The sequence below is a fragment of the Furipterus horrens genome, unplaced genomic scaffold, assembly GCF_987537825.1.
Source record: "Furipterus horrens unplaced genomic scaffold, mFurHor1.1.pri manual_scaffold_2, whole genome shotgun sequence".
NCBI lineage: Eukaryota > Metazoa > Chordata > Mammalia > Chiroptera > Furipteridae > Furipterus > Furipterus horrens.
The window spans coordinates 130,972,715-130,987,106 of NW_028327172.1; the positions used below are offsets into that span (position 1 = coordinate 130,972,715).

Here is a 14,392-nt window from a genome sequence, read left to right on the forward strand (position 1 = left end):
CTTCCAAGCACATCACCTGTTGTCACTATTTTTCGCACTGCATCCCTTGTCCCATGTTGTGATTTCCCCTATTTATATGGGTTTTCCACCAAGTCTCTCTCTTGGATCAAAACTTCTTTGATTATACTCTTAGTCACTTTTCTAAAATCCAAAACCATTTTATTTCCAGGAATCCTACAGTGTCTCAAAAACTGGAAGGAGGCATGAGGAAGCTGGAAGCTGGGCTTGCTGCCTGTTTTCCCATGACCATCCTTCCAAATCTGTCAGAGCTGCCACTTTCCTCCCGAGACACACACCGTTACACATACCAAAAATGGTCTGCTGTCCTTAGTGTCCATTACTTATTGAAAACAGTACTTTTCTTCTCATATCTTAGACCCATTACTTCCAGGAGAGCATTCTTATGTCTCAGTAAATGGCTTATCTTTGATGTGGAAAGAAGTAAGTTGTCTTTTTTATTTGGTATATTTCTTCTCTCCAGCCTGAAAGTATTAAATCGAGAGCTAAACGCAGTGGGGCACCTCTGGAAAAAAGATTCTAGTTATTAGGAGATGAAGCTGGCATTTTGGTTTTTGAGGCATTCAATAAACTCTGCTAAAATATACTAACTAACCCACAATCAGAATTAAAAATCCTCAACAGCAAGTTTTTGTTGGGAACAGTAGAGGGTGAGGGATAGAGGCGACTAGGGCAGCCTTAGTAAGGAAATCCTATGCACATTGGTTTGGCTGAAGGGAAGGTTCTGGAAGTGAGAGCAGAGGCATTGTGTTGAAATAGTGATGGGGGCAAACAGAGACGCTCCATCTGTGGTGAATTTACACCGTTGCCAGGGATGGAAACAATGAGAGAGAGTTTTACGAGGTTTGTTTACATATCCAGAAAATACGTTTAGCTTTCAGAAGCAGTGTGCTGTGGCAAATGTTTAACATTCAGTTGCTATCCCCAAAATAACTGCCTTCTCAATGGCTCAGGGGGTTCTGGACATCCTCCTTTGTTTCAAGGTACCAAGAGCCATAAATCCATATTTAATTAGCATTGAATGAAATGCTGAAGATGATAGGATCTTTGTGCTAAAAATGAAACCCAAATGGGCCTGGTTGATTTATGTCTAATTCAGAGTTGTGATTTAATTAAAATGACATACTGAATTAAAAAAAAATCTCTGGAGGATTCCTTCCCACATGAAATCTAAATTCAGTATCTTATGGCTTGGGAATCTCCACGTTCCATTTCATTGTCACATTACTTAATATGTTTATTCACTCCTGTCCTAACAATTTACTGCTTACTTTCTGAGCTGGCTTTTCCTCAATAAATCGTTGAATTTCTTAGTGCCTCAAAGTTACAAAGCTAAAGTTTGCATACAAACGCATCTTTGTATCTTACTGGATGACTTATCTGATGGCCTTATGAAGATTAACACTCCTTTACCAGTCTTATATTTATAGGAGTAGTTTAGTGTTAACTTTAAGTATAGGATATTGAGACAAAGTTACAAAGGAAAAGATAAATAAAATGATGGATTTTTAAATTGTGTCAGAGGGTGAAATTGAGATATTAATATGAAAGTAAAATTTTAATACTACATCTGAAAAATGAAAATTCCCCATCAAAACCCTAACTGTTATGCCATTTTTTACAAGGATAAAAATGAATTCCTGTAAATTAAAGCTTCTGTTCTCTTCCACTCTTAGAAGTGCAAACTATTTTAAGTTAAAGTAAGCTATAGAATAATATAATTTCATGAGCAATTAATGAATTACTATTAAATAATTTGAAAAGTTTACTTCTACTTTCGTAGATGCTCAACCCCAACTGCCAGAATGCCTAAACACATCATTTTTATTGAAGTGCAAATTACAGAAAATAAAATACTGTATAACTACTCTGCTTGTAGCCAACACTCCAAACAGCATATAGAACATATTTGTCACCCTGAAAATTTACCCTGTGCCTCTTTCCAGCAAATTTCCAAAACCGTGTGTGACATTCTTCCCAATCACTTTTCTTTGCTGGACAAGTGAGTTGGAGGGTCTTGTGCTGCTGCAAGCCTGGGTGGGGTGTTTCTTCTCACTGCTGTGTGGAGGCTTGGGGCACAGCCATGGGCAGTGCTGGGGCTCCCTGGGATCTGGCCCATCAGGCCAGTTCACTCCACCCCCAGTGCCAGAGAAACCAGCAGGTGGCTCCTTCTTCACATCTAGGTTGCTCCCCATTCTTCTCCCTACTCTGCAGGAATGAAATCAGCCAATGTCTTCCCCTTGGGGTAGGGTTTCTCACTTCTGTGTCCTTAGTTCTCTAGCAGGTTTTTTAATGCTCTGATTTTGTAGACTGCCTGACTATGTTTCACTGTTGGAATGAGTATGAGTCTCTCCTGCCATTTCTGATACTAACCAGAATGGAAGGTTTTCCCCAAGTACTTGTAATATATATATATATATATATATATATATATATATATATATCGTCGGCAGCCGTCCGTCTCGAGAGACGATGGTGTAGCTTCTTAAGAGTCTATCTGCACCGCCGAGAATGGTTGTGCAGTCCGACTCGGGAGTGACACGGTATCTGTCTCCTCCCGTGTTGAATCGACATCTTGCGATGACGCTGAAGCTACAGAGCCTGGGCAGGGTAATATGGAGGGTCTGCTGTTGCCCATGCAGCAGACCCCCCCTCTCTTCGCAGCTGAAGGGTCCAAGGGAAAGACGGAGTCAATACAGCTTGGCTTCAGGTGCGCCGCAGGAGTTGCCGGTGTTGACTACAACGTCAAACCGCCTTAGGGACTCCGGCTCCGGATTTTCTGTCGGGGTTTACTCCCTTAGCCTTTCCCCTGAAGAGGTATGCCGCAAGGCAGCGGAGGTTTTTTGGAGTCAGAGTTTTCCTTCTCTGATATATATATATATATATATATATATATATATATATATATATATATATATTACATCTTCTTTATTTAAAAAAAATCAGAGTTTTTCTTTATTTTCCTCCCAGACTGTTGAGTATGCAGCTACAGCAGTTATAGAGGAGTACAGGGAAAACTATGAGAATGGAGGATCCTTTAGGACACCTTTTCAAAGAGAGCTGCTCCCTGTTCCCACAACACAGGTCTCTCACCTTAATGTGAGTTCCCTTCTGAAGGTGAGTATTTTATACCACCCTGGAATAGATACTCTTATTTTGTAGAATCAGAGAGATATAGAGATAAGGTGAAATTATATGACTTAAGAAAAATTTTATTTTATAGGTGAGGAAAGTCATAGAAAAGGTCTTATAGGAACAGGTACATGGAGACTGTCATATCAGAAAGTTAAATGGGTTTTGAAGAATGGGTAGGAGTTTGCTAGGTAAATGGAAGTGGAGGAGGGGAAGAGGGCTCAGACAGAGAAAACAAGATGGAATGAGGTGGTCAGGAGCTGTGGAGAGAGAAAACTGAGATTAATAGAGCACATTACCACCAACACCAAACATGTGAAGACCACAAGCCCTGCATGTGGCTGACCCTTAAGGACAGGTAGAGCCAGCTCCCGTGTTGGATAGCTTCCTGTTGGGTTTGGCCAAAGGGAGTCCTCAAGACAAGAGGATATAGTACTTCTTTGTGGGTCTTAGGCTACTGCCAGGTGGACTTTTCATGAAGGTTTCTTGGTTGAATGATCTGAGTGGAATTCTGGTAGAACCCCTGACTGATATTCCAATTTTGTACTAAGTTTGGAAACCCTGGTGAAGACTGGAGGAGTAAATTTGTGTCTAAGTTCAGAATCTAAGACATGCTGATATATAGATGATATCGTCTGTTAAATACAGTCACAAGAATACATATTGATAAACTATTGTACAGGGGTGGGCAAAAGTAGGTTTACAGTTGTGAGTATGTGAAACACAGTTTATATTTTTATTTATTTATTTATTTATATCACAAATAGGCCTTTTTATTTGTCACCATTGAATGTCTGTATTTTAAACAGATTCTTTAACTGGGGGCTCATATCCATCTGCTCGCTCAACTTTAGCACCTGTCTCATCCCCAGTAGTTTTTCCAGAACTGCTGCCTTCACCATGAAGCTCCATGAGTTTTCCCAATTCAAACTTGGGCTTCTTCAGCATTTTGACTTTTCTAACAAAGACATCATGAAGCAGATAAATAGATTGGCAAGCCTTTTCTATGTCTTTTCCAATGCTATCTGGAATCAATTTATTGACCACGTCTTTCAAGTCATTTGTCTGCACCTCTTGGGTCATGATTTCCATCATCTGCTTCCAGATTTGGTGGACCTGTTGATGTTGAGCATAAGAGGTCTTCCGAATCTGATTGTTGCGCTTTTTAGTAAAACCAACACAGAAGAGATGAAGCAAATACCCGTCGGTAGTCTTGACATCAACATGAGCTTCAATCATAGTCTGCCACTTTTTGACCATGGAGCACATTTTGTCACAGGTAAGATCCATGCCATGGAAATTAGTCAGGCAGTTTTTGCCCTGAACATCCTCAGTAATTAGCTTGAATTTTCTAAATGCAACTTCATCGTTCTAGTTTCTTTCTTTTTTATTTTTTTATTTTTATTCTTTATTTTTTATTTTTAAAGTATATTTTATTGATTATGTTGTTACAGTAGTTACAATTTTTCCCCCTTTACTCCCCTCCACCCAGTATCTCCCTCCCCCAGCATCCCCCCCCAAGTCCATACCCATGGTTCATAAAAAATAACTATCCCTCCCTCTCAGATATTAAGACCCTTTGTAATCTTGTAAAGGACAATGGGCAAAGGTCTCAAGCTCCTCTAGCTGCTTCAAGCTGGACATGGTCGTCGTCCTACCTACCCTTGGGTCCAGAAATCCCTAATAATAGTGGGGGTGTGGAGGGGAGGGTGGCCTTCCCACATGGGAAAGGATTGTGCAGACTCCAGGTCAGTTGGCTGTCTCCGGACAACGGCGTGCTTGGTTTAGCAGGCTGGCATCCTTGTTGTGTTCTGGGGGCAACAGATTTGGCAAAAAGGGTTAAAAAGCATCATTCAATCCATAACTACTAGGTGACAAAAGGGAGGGATTAATTTTTCAATGTTCCACATTAGACGAAAAAAAAAAAAAGGGCTTCTTTGGAGGAAGGTGTGCTAGGCACATCTCGCCTATCCAAAACCCTTTTGTCCATTATATTTAGTTTGGGCTGAGGGAAATAGTTTATGTTTCCCCCCTCTCAGACCTCTGGGCCCTTTCTGTCCAAGCCATTAGGATAGAAAAGAGAAATCAGTTTTAAAGTGAAGCCCACAGACCACGCCATTCTTCACCAACCCAGCCATTTAGTTCAGCCAAACTGTTGAGTCTCAGGAGGCAGCGCTGCAGAGAGGCTTAAGTGAGGCTTATGCGTACAGACAATCACTCAGGTAATGCGGTCATAGGCTTATGCCCTTTGAAAACAGAAAACACATGTTAATTTATGTAACATAACCAACAAACAAGTCTCTAAATCTGTAAGACTGTCTTATTGGGAAGACATCCAGTTGCAAGTCACTTGACATTCTACTTGCCTGCGACTTGAATCTCTTTGGTGATATCACAGATATGGTTTAATTTTCAAGTGAAACCATTTTTTAAGTGAGAAGAAACTTTTAAGATGGTTAGCTGCCCTACTTTACAGTCTGCCACTGATCATTGTGATTTTCCTTGAATAATGATTTTTCTCCCTAAGATTACTCTCCTTGTCTTTAAAGGGACTACATTAAGTCCATTTTTAATTTATCCTGTTCGTTTGCATAAACATAACAAGAGCAGCAAATGATCACTTATGATCTTTAGTTCTGTTTTGCTGGAACTTACCCAAGGAACATTTAGGGTGACCCTCAGTCTGCTCTTCAGGGCACAGAAGCTGGGCCACATACCTGGCATTCATCCTTGCCTGTACACACCTGTCCTTTCCAAGTCTTTCTGGTTTTCCATTGTGCCTTAATGTCCCTTCTAGCCATCTTTCAGGAAAACAACCTTCGTTCCTTCCCTGGAGAGATTGCTGTGGACCGTACAACCAACCATGGCAGCAGGCCTTTTATTTCGCGGGCTTTTATTACCTTTGAAAGTCATTCCCAGTTCCTTAGGGCTTTTTGGTAACAACCTGAGCCCAAGCATGTCTCCTTTAGGCTTGACATTCCAGTCAAAGGCTTGGTCAGAAAAAGGAACCTCTATTAACAACTGGTCTTATTAGTTCTATGCAAAGAAACTTAAGTCATTACTTACTTGTTTAGAATGCCAAAATTTGGAGGGATCAAATAGGGAGAAAAATATACAACGTGAAGGAAAATCTTTGTCCTAATATTCACTGAACTGGCATTTCCATTCTTCATATTTTCATTTTCCCCCACTAAAAAAATTTTTTGTTTTTCCATTACAGTTGTCTCACTTTTTTTTCCCCTCTTGCTTCCCTGTATCCTGCCCCTCCCTTCCCCCACATTCAGTCCCCACTCAGTTGCCCATGTCTGTGGGTCATTTATACATGTTCTTTGATTTGACACTTCCCCTTCTTACCCCCTTTTCTCCCTCCCACCTCCCCCCTTGTTACTGTTAGTCTACTCCTTGTTTACATACCTCTGGTTCAATTTTGCTCATTTGTTTGTGTTGTTCATTAGTTTCCTGTAATAGGTGACAGCATAACGTATTTTTCTTTCGTTGCCTGGCTTATTTCACTAAGCATAATTCTCTCTAGTTCCATCCATGTTGTTGCAAATGGTAGAAGTTCCTTCTTTCTTTCTGCTACATAGAACTCCATTGTGTAAATGAACCACAGTTTTTTGATCCACTCATCTACAGATGGGCATTTAGGTTGTTTCCAGCACTTGGCTATTGTAAATAGTGCTGCTATGAACATTGGAGTGCATAGGTTCTTTTGAATTGGTGTTTCAGGATTTTTCGGATATAATCCCAGTAATGGAATTGCTGGTTCAAAAGGCAGTTCCATTTTTAGTTTTTTGAGGAAATTCCATACTGTTTTCCATAGTGGCTGCACCAGTCTGCATTCCCACCAGCAATGCACCAGGGTTCCTGTTTCTCCGCATCCTCTCCAGCACAAGTTGTTTGTTGATTTGTTGATTATGGCCATTCTGAGTGGTGTGAGGTGGTATCTCATTGTGGTTTTTATTTGCATCTCTCTGATGGCTAGTGATGTTGAGCATACTTTCATATGTCTATGGGCCCTCTGTATGTCTTCTTTGGAGAAGTGTTTGTTCAGGTCCTTTGCCCATTTTTTAATTGGGTTGTCTGTCTTCTTGGTGTTGAGTCGTATGAGTTCTTTATATATTTTGGAGATCAATCCCTTGTCTGAGATGTCATTGGCGAATATATTTTCCCATATGGTTGGTTTCCTTTTCATCTTGCTGATGTTTTCTTTAGCTGAGCAGAAACTTTTTAGTTTGATGTAGTCCCATTTGTTTATTCTTTCTTTTATTTCCCTTGCCTTAGGAGATATATCAGTGAAAATGTTGCTATGTGAGATATCTGAAATTTTCCTGCCTATTTTTTCCTCTAGGACTTTTATGGTATCACGGCTTACATTTAAGTCTTTGATCCATTTTGAGTTTATTCTGGTGTATGGTGTAAGTTGGTGGTCTAGGTTCATTTTTTTGCATGTCCCTGTCCAGTTCTCCCAACACCATTTGTTAAAGAGGCTCTTTTCACTCCATTTGATGTTCTTTCCCCCTTTGTCAAATATTAGTTGACCATATGAACCTGGGTTTATTTCTAGGCTCTCTATTCTGTTCCATTGATCTATATGTCTGTTTTTATGCCAGTACCAGACTGTTTCGATTACCGTGGCCTTGTAGTATAGTTTGATATCAGGTATTGTGATTCCTCCTACTGTGTTCTTCCTCAAAATTACTGTGGCTATTCGGGCTCTTTTTTGGTTCCATATAAATTTTTGAAGTATTTGTTCTAGGTCTGTGAAATATGTTGCTGGTATTTTAATAGGGATTGCATTGAATCTATAAATTGCTTTGGGTAGTATGGACATTTTAATGATGTTGATTCCTCCCATCCATGAGCATGGTATTATATGCTTCCATTTATTTGTATCTTCTTTAATTTCTCTCTTCAGTGTTATGTAGTTTTCTGAGTACAGGTCTTTTACCTCCTTGGTTAAGTTTATTCCTAGGTATTTTATTTTTCTTGTTGCTATGGTAAATTGAATTTTTCTTTCAGTTTCTATCTCTGAGTTTTTATTGTTGGTGTATAAAAATGCCTTTGATTTCTTAATATTGACTTTGTATCCTGCTATTTTGCCGAATTCACTTATTAGGTCGAGTAGTTTTTTTGTGGAGTCTATAGGGTTTTCTATGTACACTATCATGTCATCTGCAAATAATGACAGTTTTACTTCCTCTTTTCCAATTTGGATGCCTTTTATTTCTCTTTCTTGTCTGATTGCGGTGGCTAGAACTTCCAAGACTATGTTGAATAGGAGTGGGGAGAGTGGACATCCTTGTCTTGTTCCTGATCTCAGGGGGAATGCTCTCAGTTTTTGCCCATTGAGTATGATGTTGGCTTCAGGTTTCTCATATATGGCCTTTATTATGTTGAGGTATGCTCCCTCTATTCCCATTTTGCTGAGAGTTTTTATCATAAATGGGTGTTGTACTTTATCAAATGCTTTTTCTGCATCTATTGATATGATCATGTGTTTTTTGTCTTTCATTTTGTTTATGTGGTGTATTACGTTTATTGATTTGCGAATGTTAAACCATCCTTGCATCCCTGGGATGAATCCTACTTGATCGTGGTGTATGATGTTTCTAATGTGTTGCTGGATCCGGTTTGCCAATATTTTGTTGAGGATTTTAGCATCTTTGTTCATCAGCGATATTGGCCTGTAGTTTTCTTTCTTTGTTGTGTCTTGACCTGGTTTTGGAATTAGGGTTATACTGGCTTCATAGAATGAGTTTGGCAGTCTTCCCTCTTCTTGTATCTTTTGGAATAGTCTGAGGAGGATAGGAGTTAGTTCTTTCCTAAATGTTTTGTAGAATTCACTTGTGAAGCCATCCGGTCCATGGCTTTTGTGTGCTGGGAGTTTTTTGATTACTGCTTCAATTTCACTAGCTGTTATTGGTCTATTCAGACTTTCTGCTTCTTCTTGATTCAGTTTGGGAAGACTATAGGTTTCCAGGAATTTGTCCATTTCCTCTAGGTTGTCAAATTTCTTGCCATACAGTTGTTCATAATAATTTCTTATAATCCTTTGTATTTCTGTGGTATCAGTTGTGATTTCTCCTCTTTCGTTTCTGATTTTATTTATTTGGGTCCTCTCTCTTTTTTTCTTGATGAGCCTGGTTAAAGGCTTGTCAATTTTGTTTATTTTTTCAAAGGACCAGCTCCTACTTTTGTTGATCTTTTTAATTGTTAGTTTAGACTCTATGTCATTTAATTGTGCTCTGATCTTGATGATTTCCTTCCTTCTACTTGATCTGGGCTTTGCTTGTTGTTCTTCCTCTAGATCTTGTAGCTGTAGGGTTAAATTTTTTATTAGAGATTCCTCTAGCTTTTTTAAGTAGGCCTGTATTGCTATGAACGTTCCTTTTAGGACTGCTTTCGCTGTATCCCATAGGTTTTGGGTTGTTGTGTGTTCATTATCATTAGTTTCCAGAAACTTTTTGATTTCTTCCTTGATGTCATTGTTAATCCATTCATTATTTAATAGCATGTTATTCATTCTCCATGAGTTTGAATGTTTTTGAGTTTTTTCCTTGAGGTTGATTTCCAATTTTAAGCCATTGTGATCTTAGAAGATGCTTGATATAATTTCAATTTTCTTGAATTTGTTAAGGCTTGTTTTGTGTCCTACCATGTGGTCTATCTTTGAAAATGTTCCATGTGCACTTGAGAAGTATGTATATTTTGCTTCTTTGGAGTGAAAACTTCTATATATATCGACTAAGTCCATTTGATCTAGAGTGTTGTTCAGTACAACTTCATCGTTCTGCAGATCAGCGAGGCTCACTTCAAAAACACGACCCTTCAGACCATCAGAGGCGATTTTGGTTTCTTGAGTTCTCGTGACTAGTGTTTTTCCAATATTTCTTATATTGAACATAGCTGGTGTGTTCACATCATACCAATCTTTCTTAGAAAATGGATCAACCACTTTCTTTTTTGCTCCCTTTTTGCCACCTTTCATAAGGCGCTTATTCTTGCCTACCGCCATGGTGCTGCACAGAGAGCCAAAAGGGCGGAAGTATATATTATTATTTATTAATTATTGTATTATTTTCCATTTGAACAACTGTAAATCTACCTTTGCCCACCCCTGTATGCCATCATCAATTTGTTCAACACCAGATCCACAATGGGTACATTTATGGGCCTGTGTGCCCTTTCAAGTAGCCTCAGAAAATTTCAACCAGGAAATAGGCATTTAGGAATTAAATAAAGTCGAGGGCTCAATAAACAAATATTCCATAGAAACTCTGAAATTTCAGAGACAGAAGTGTATTGTAAGTTAAAGCTGAAAGTGAGCAAGTTCCCCAGAGTGAAGATGAAATAGCTAACCTACAAAGACCAGGAAAAGAAGATTAAGGCATGTCATTTTGGTGGCAAACATGAATTGCTGAGTATTTGGACTTTATGGGGAAAGTGCAGTGAAGAGCCACCAAAAGGTCAAAAACGTGCTTGATTCTGTAAGTGTTATGAATAACATTATTGTCTGGCTGAGAAAGTGTCTGGAAGGAACCGAAACTATCTGTATGATTGTGGGACACTCGGGCAAGGCCTTGAATGGGTCCAGCACAACTTTAAATGCAAAGAATTGGACTTGAGAGGCAGGTAAATCAAGATTTGGTGTGGAGGCTGTAGCCAGGACCAAAGTCTTATTGAGAAGAGTAAGGTGGCAAGTGTGTTTGGTAGTCACACTAGTTGGGCAATTGGATCAAAGCCCATCAGGGAAGGTGGGAGATGACTTCTGCCTCCAGCCTACAGTGTCTGGGACTGGAACATATTTCCAAGAAGCCTTATGGGCAAGTAGTTAGAAATAAAGGAACTGATGCAGCAGGCCAGTTGTTTGCACGTATGATTTTCTTGTTTGAACTCTTCTAGAATCTGCTATAATTACCAACATATCCCACTGGAAGAACAAAGCCTTGAGGTAATTCAGACCCAAGGTCAAGCATAACTCTGCCTTCATGGCCATGCAACTCTGGGGATGTCCCTGGACCTTTGTTTTCCAGTGTGAAATGGGGATGGTGACAGCAACCTCACAGAACAGGTGCCATCTATTGAAGTGGGGGTGAGCCTGTGGATACGGAGCAGCTGTCCCCTAAACATCAGTCTCATTATGGAGACACCATCCAAATGTCTGAGTGATTATTGCATATGCTTACCCCCTTTTAATGTAAACCTCCTACACCCCACCTTCCCCCTGAAAAGAAACTATAAATGCCTTGTGTTCTGGGTCACACCTCAGAAGTGTCCATTACCACAAGCTCTAAGGAAACATTTGTTGAATTGGATGGGATTTCCACTCAGTCATCAGTTGACACTTGCCACACCTTGGGTATCTGAGAAGATGGGCAAAGCACCCTCTTAGAGTCTGCAAGAAGCTGATGGGTCCATTGGAGTGCTTCAGAGCGGACAATTTAGTCCTGGCTGCACATTGGAATTCCCTGAAGAAACATTTAACACTCCTGTGCCTCAGCCTTCCTTCAGACCAATCAAGTCAGAGTGTCTGGGTGTAGGATTTTGGTATCAGCATTACCAAAGCTCCCAGGTGATTTCATTGTGATGTCAACTTGAGAACCACTGTTCTAATCCACAGAATTATGGCTTCGTCAAAATACCAGCTCAGTAGGCTCAGCTGGCTTCCCAAAAGGATTATACAATTATCACCTTTCATTAATGACAGAATCCCTGAAATTACTCATTGGAGTGGACAAGTAGAATGTGACTTCATTTTCTCACTCATGAATTTTGTGAACTGTAAAACAAATACACGGGAGAGGGTGTCTTAGTCGATTCAAACTGCCATGACAAGATACTATTGACTGGGTAACTTAAACAGTAGACATTTATTTCTCACAGTTCTGGAGGCTGGAAGTCAGAGATCAAAGTGTGGGCAGGGCTGATTTTTCTTGAGCCCTCTCTTCTTGGTGTGTAGATGGCTGTCTTCTCCTGGTGTCCTCACATGGTCATCGCTCTGATCTCTTCTTACGGGACACCACACTTACTGGATTAGGGGGCCTTGTTTTAACTTAATTACCACTTTAAAGACCCCTTCTTCATATAAAGTCACCTTCTGAAGTCATGGGTTAATGTTTCAACATATGAATTTATGGGAGATACAGTATAAAATAATAATGAATACATAAAAGAAAATATTTGTAATGATGGAATTGGGTAAGTGTGAAAATTCACTTGGGACAGTGTGGTTATTTGTTAGTTAATGGAATTGCATAAGAATGTTAGAAAATATATTAGGAAGCAAGGTGGAGATGGAAACAATGGAAATTCCTGGGAGGTCTGGGAAAGCCGTATTTACTCTTTACCCTCCTCTTCTTGGGAGAAGACATAGCTCAGCCTATCTTCTGAGGAATTCGACAGGAGACAATGTCAAGGATGACTTTGTTACCTCCCAGAGTTGCAAAGGAGAAAGCGATGAGCCATCTGCCCACATGCTCTGAGGAGGCCCCTTTGTCCCAGCAGACAACCCAGGAACCGAAGAGCCAGCATTATGTCCATTTAATCTTCAAAGTTCACAGTGTCAGGCTGAGCATGAGATTACTATTGGTAAGGGAACATGGAGTCATGTCACGGTAGCCCTGAGACAGGCAACAGTACTGCCCTGGTGGTCAATTGCTACTCAGTTACTATCACACATCAGCCAGAAATTGTGCTCATGTCATGTGTGCATAATGATAACCTGTTGTAACCTTCCTTGTTTTTGCACTGAGTTTATACTTAAATCATTGCCCCAAGGAGCCTGAAAAATCTGCCATGAATGATCATACATATTAAATAAAACTGATGTAAGAGAAATCTTATTAAAATACACAGTGCAGTCATGGCCAGGTGGTTCAGTTGGTTGGAGCATCATCCCATACACTATAAGGTTATGGGTTTGATCCGTGGTCAGGGCACATGCCTAGGTTGTAGGTTCAATTGCTGTTGGGGCATGTATGGGAGGCAACCAATTAATGTTTTCCTTTCAAATTGATGTCTCTCTCTCTCTCTCTCTCTTCCCATCTCTCTAATATCAATAAACATGTTTTCACAAAATAAAAACAATAACAACACAGCACAGCATTTTGAGATCATTTATTATATGCCACAGACAAGTGAGGAGAAACATTCAGTGGGTTATGCTTCTTTCACCCCAAGTTGCTGAATATTTTAGGATCCTCTTTTACAGCAATCACATAATATTGCATTGAACATGTGCATGATTGTGCTTTGCTTTCTTGTGCCATTGGATAAACACCTGTGTCAGCACTAGCTCAGGAAATACTCATGTGTTTTCCTTAATTGTGCTATATTTATATAAAATTTATGTGCAATTAACTGTTGTAGATCCACTGAGGTCATTCAGAAGTGTCCCATGGTGAAGTGACTGAAGATGAAAGTTGAAGTCAATCTAGCAGCTCAGAAGCATTCTTGTGTCATTTATGATGGGTGAGCTAGATATTCCTTGGTTATGAGATTGGAAATGAGGAGGCAAAGGACCTCATAAGCAAACAATTACTAGCAGAAGTCAAATTAATGTAAAGCATTAGTAGTCTCTTTCTGAATGTGGGGGTGCTCAGGAAAAGTCAGTTTGAATGTTGTCTGTGTGTGGGTCAGATTTGGAAGAGGGAGTTATAATAAAGGGAATGTATTGCTATGCTCTGTCTGGGAGGTCTCTCATTCAGAAAAGTCCATGGGAAGCTCTGGAGCACCAGTAAGCTGGGCATTGTGATAGCCCTGTGGAGGAGCCCCTGCCTAGGAGGATCTCACCCAGGGGTTCACTCCTTGCTAAAACCTGTGCAGGAGAAAGGGATGTTTTGCTCACTTGCCCCTTGCATCCAGATCTTTCCTAAAAGCCTGACTTCTTCCCACCAGGCTTCTCTGTTCGACACACAGAACCTCTTCAAACTTGTGACACCAGCAACTTTGGAGGTGGGGAGGGAATTGTAAGGCAGTGTATCATGGACAAATTCCGATGTTTCACTTTCTCTGTTGGGGCCACAAAAAAAATTCCTCTGGCTGTCTCAGTCCTTACTTTTCTCCATCCTCTCTCCTCCATGCTCTGTCATAGAAGGTTCTGAGGGTTTATTAGAATTTATATGAATTAAGTATTGCTGGTTAATATTAGCCCGTTATATCATCTGACCCTCACAACAGGTGGCTGAAACTCAAATTCTGTATTTTATAACTCCAAACTCCAGGCTGTTTGAAGTTTACC

At 40.0% G+C, this 14,392-nt stretch overlaps 1 protein-coding gene across 1 annotated transcript; it reads right to left on the minus strand.

The window, feature by feature from the left end:
• Positions 1–3,916: 3,916 nt before the first annotated feature.
• LOC150019496 (small ribosomal subunit protein eS1-like) lies at positions 3,917–10,168 on the minus strand. Its single transcript, XM_090267997.1, has 2 exons — positions 9,935–10,168; positions 3,917–4,521 (listed from the first exon to the last, which is right to left on the minus strand). Exons 1-2 carry the CDS (start codon positions 10,166–10,168, stop codon positions 3,952–3,954), a joined length of 804 nt encoding a protein of 267 aa, XP_090124123.1. The 3' UTR covers positions 3,917–3,951.
• Between the last annotated feature and the right edge of the window lie 4,224 nt (positions 10,169–14,392).